The sequence below is a fragment of the Eimeria tenella genome, genomic scaffold (genome assembly GCF_000499545.2).
Source record: "Eimeria tenella Houghton genomic scaffold, Eth_scaff3632, whole genome shotgun sequence".
Taxonomy (NCBI): Eukaryota; Apicomplexa; class Conoidasida; order Eucoccidiorida; family Eimeriidae; genus Eimeria; species Eimeria tenella.
The window spans coordinates 1-3241 of NW_013544567.1; the positions used below are offsets into that span (position 1 = coordinate 1).

General features: G+C 54.3%; 1 protein-coding gene across 1 annotated transcript; it reads left to right on the forward strand.

Moving 5' to 3' along the window:
- Positions 1 to 17: 17 nt before the first annotated feature.
- On the forward strand, positions 18 to 3173 carry ETH_00033650 (lon protease, putative; the record flags this gene model as incomplete). The annotated part of the gene is made up of 8 exons (XM_013379607.1): positions 18 to 340; positions 553 to 682; positions 889 to 1003; positions 1317 to 1944; positions 2174 to 2272; positions 2475 to 2549; positions 2736 to 2864; positions 3099 to 3173. Coding segments are annotated over 8 exons (1574 nt in total), but the record flags the coding sequence as incomplete, so codon positions are not given.
- Positions 3174 to 3241: the final 68 nt, after the last annotated feature.

Genomic DNA, 3241 nt, shown 5'->3' on the forward strand with positions numbered 1-3241 from the left:
CCCCCCACCACCAGCAGCAGCAGCAGAGGCCTCTCCAGCCCGAATCGGTCGGCTGCTGCGCCGCAACCGGCAGCAGCAGCAGCAGCAAGGCGCGGATCCCCCCGCAGCAGCAGCAGCAGGCGCGCAGCCCCCTGGGCCCCCTGCAGACCCAGACCCAGCAGCAGCAGCAGCAGCAGCAGCAGCAGCAGCAGCAGGCTCGTGGGGCAGCGACAGCAGCAACATATCTTCTATTGTTTCTGCTGCTGCTCCCCCTAGCCTTCCTTCTCTTCCTGCAATTGGCCTTATCCGTCGCCCCGCCTTTCCGGGGTTTTATCAGCTGCTGCAGATACCGGACCAAGAGGTTAGGGTTTAGGGTTTAGGGTTTAGGGTTTAGGGTTTAGGGTTTGCGTTCTGGGGTTTAGGGTTTAGGGTTTGCGGGGGACGGAAGGGCTGTCGCACAGCGACAGCAGCTTGCTTCGAGACCTGCGTTTGTTGCGGCTGCGGTTCTCCACCGCCTAGGGTTTAGGGTTTAGGGTTTAGGGTTTAGGGTTTAGGGTTTAGGGTTTGGCTCAGTTGTTTGAAGAACTGGTGCGGCTAAAGACCAGCGGCGGCTGGAGAGACTTCGTCGGGGGTTTTTTGCTGCGGAAAGAAATAAACCCTGAAGACGAATTGGAGCCAGGGGCGCGGCTGCGGGAAGACGCAGGTTAGGGTTTAGGGTTTAGGGTTTAGGGTTTAGGGTTTAGGGTTTGGGGCTGCGGATTCTGCCGCCGGGGAGCGCCGCAGAGTTTGGGGCTTAGGGTTTGGGCGTTTCTGCGGTTCGTCGGCTAGGGCTGCGCGCGCAGCGCAGGCGAAAGGGTTTGGGGTTTAGGGTTTAGGGTTTAGGGTTTAGGGTTTAGGGTTTGCGTTTAGGGAGCATTTCTTCTGTAGATGAAATCCATAATGTGGGCTGTTTGCTGCACCTCCTCACTTTGGCCCCACACCCAATGCAGCGGGGGGGCCAGGCCATAGTAATGCCTTATCGCCGGTAAACCCTAAACCCTAAACCCTAAACCCTAGAGCGTCTGCCCGGGGCGCTAAACCCTCGCAGCCCCTGCAGCTCAAGCTGCTGCCGGAGCCGGAAGCAGCGGAATTGCAAGCCCTAAACATTTCTGCGGGACTCGGAACCCTAGCTGCCAAACCCTAAACCCTAAACCCTAATACGCTGTTAGAAGCGCAAGCTCTTTCGCACGCAGCAGGCTTATGCAATTAGGGTATTGGGTTTAGCGGTTAAGGTTTAGGGTCTAGGGTTTAGGATTGTAGGGTTTAGGGTTTAGGGTTTAGGGCTTTCAATTTCTCAGCATCAAGCTACTGGGCCTTTCTCAGTCACCAGAAGAAGCTGCAGCAGCAGCAGCAGCAGCCGCTGCAGCAGCAGCAGCAGCAGCAGAGCCCACTGCAGCAGCGGCCCCAGCAGCAGCAACGGCTGCTGCTGTCGAGTCAGAGGAAGCAGCAGCAGGCGAGCAGCACACTGATGCTGCAGCAGCTGCTTCTGAGCAGCAGCAGCAGCAGCAGCAACAGCAGCAGGGAGCTGAGAAGCAGGTAGAGTTGGATTCACAGGAGCAGCAGCAGCGACAGCAGCAGCAACAGGAGCAGCAACAGCAGCAAAACGAGCAGCAGCAGCAGCAGCAGGGGGTCGATGATCTTGCGGGTTCGCAGCTTGGGAGTTTGCTGCCTCTACCCCATCCCAGCAGCAGCAGCAGCAGCAGCAGCAGCAGCAGCAGCAGCAAAAGTGCTTTGCTTTATGTCTCTGTGTCATTTCCCCGCGAGTCTGCCTCTGCGTCTCTAAGCAGCAGCGAGGGTCCTAGCAGCAGCAGCAGCAGCAGCAACAACAACAGCAACAACATAATTAGAATGCTGCATTTGGAGATATTAGCCACCATGAAGGAGCTGCTTAAAACATCCTACTTTTACAAAGAACACTTCGATCAAGTGAGGGTTAGGGTTTAGGGTTTAGGGTTTAGGGTTTAGGGTTTAGGGTTTGAGGCCGAGGCAGCCTGGGCTGCTGGCTACGTCGTACTGCGAAGCCAACGGAAGTAGCCAGCGCCTAGGGTTTAGGGTTTAGGGTTTAGGGCGGAGTCACCAAAGCTCATGGCCTAGGGTTTACGGTTAGGGTTTAGGGTTTAGGGTTTAGGGTTTAGGGTTTAGGGTTTGAGTCTAGGTTATAAGGTTTTACAACATCGACTACCCCCAGAAGCTGGCGGATTTGGTGGCTGGGATTTCTTTCGCCCGACGGGACGAGCTGCAGGCTGTTCTTGCCGTAAACCCTAAACCCTAAACCCTAAACCCTAAACCCTTGACTCTATTTTCCAGGCGGCCGTGCAGCTGCAGCGCGGAGATAGTCAAGCTGGAACGCTGGTCTTTAAGGATGGGGTTTAGGGCTGTTGGTCCATGCTGAGGGTTTAGGGTTTAGGGCTTAGGGTTTAGAGCTAGGGTTTAGGGTTTAGGGTTTGCTTGTTCAGGAGGAGGATATTGAAAAGCGGCTGATGCTCGTTCTACAGATTGCAAAGAAGGACTTGGAATTTGCCAAGCTACAAGTAAGTGTAAACCCTAAACCCTAAACCCTCAACCCTAGCCTTAAACCCTCCATGCCCAAAGCACTGCACCAACAGTTTTAAAAGCCTGATGTTTCTGCTGCCCACGCTTCCCTCTCCCCGAAACACCTAGGGTTTAGGGTTTAGGGTTTAGGGTTTAGGGTTTAGGGTTTAGAATTCGCGGCGCAGGTCCACGTGAAGGCGCAAGTTGAAGACAAAGTGATGAGAGTGCAGCGGAAGTTTTTGCTGCATGAGCAGCTGAAGTTAATTAAAAAAGAATTAGGGTTTAATAAAGAAGACAAAGAATCAATCGTCGACGTAAACCCTAAACCCTAAACCCTAAACCCTAAGCTTTCGCCTTTGACCCGAAGCCGAGGCTGTTCCCCACGCGAAAGATGCGCCCTCAAGCTGGAGCACTTGTGCAGCCTGCGAGGGTTTAGGGTTTGCCGTCTAGGGTTTAGGGTTTAGGGTTTGGGGTTTACAGCTTATTATTTAGGGTTTAGGGTTTAGGGTTTAGGGTTTGCGGCTAAGGGCTTAGTGTTTTCTCTGCAGCAATTCCGCGAGCTATTCGCTAAGAAGGAAGCCTTCATGAACGAAGAGGTTCAGAAGGCAAGAAGCAGACCCTAAACCCTAAACCCTAAACCCTTACTCGGGCGGCGCATAGATCAGAGCGCCACCGCTTCAACTTCGCCGGT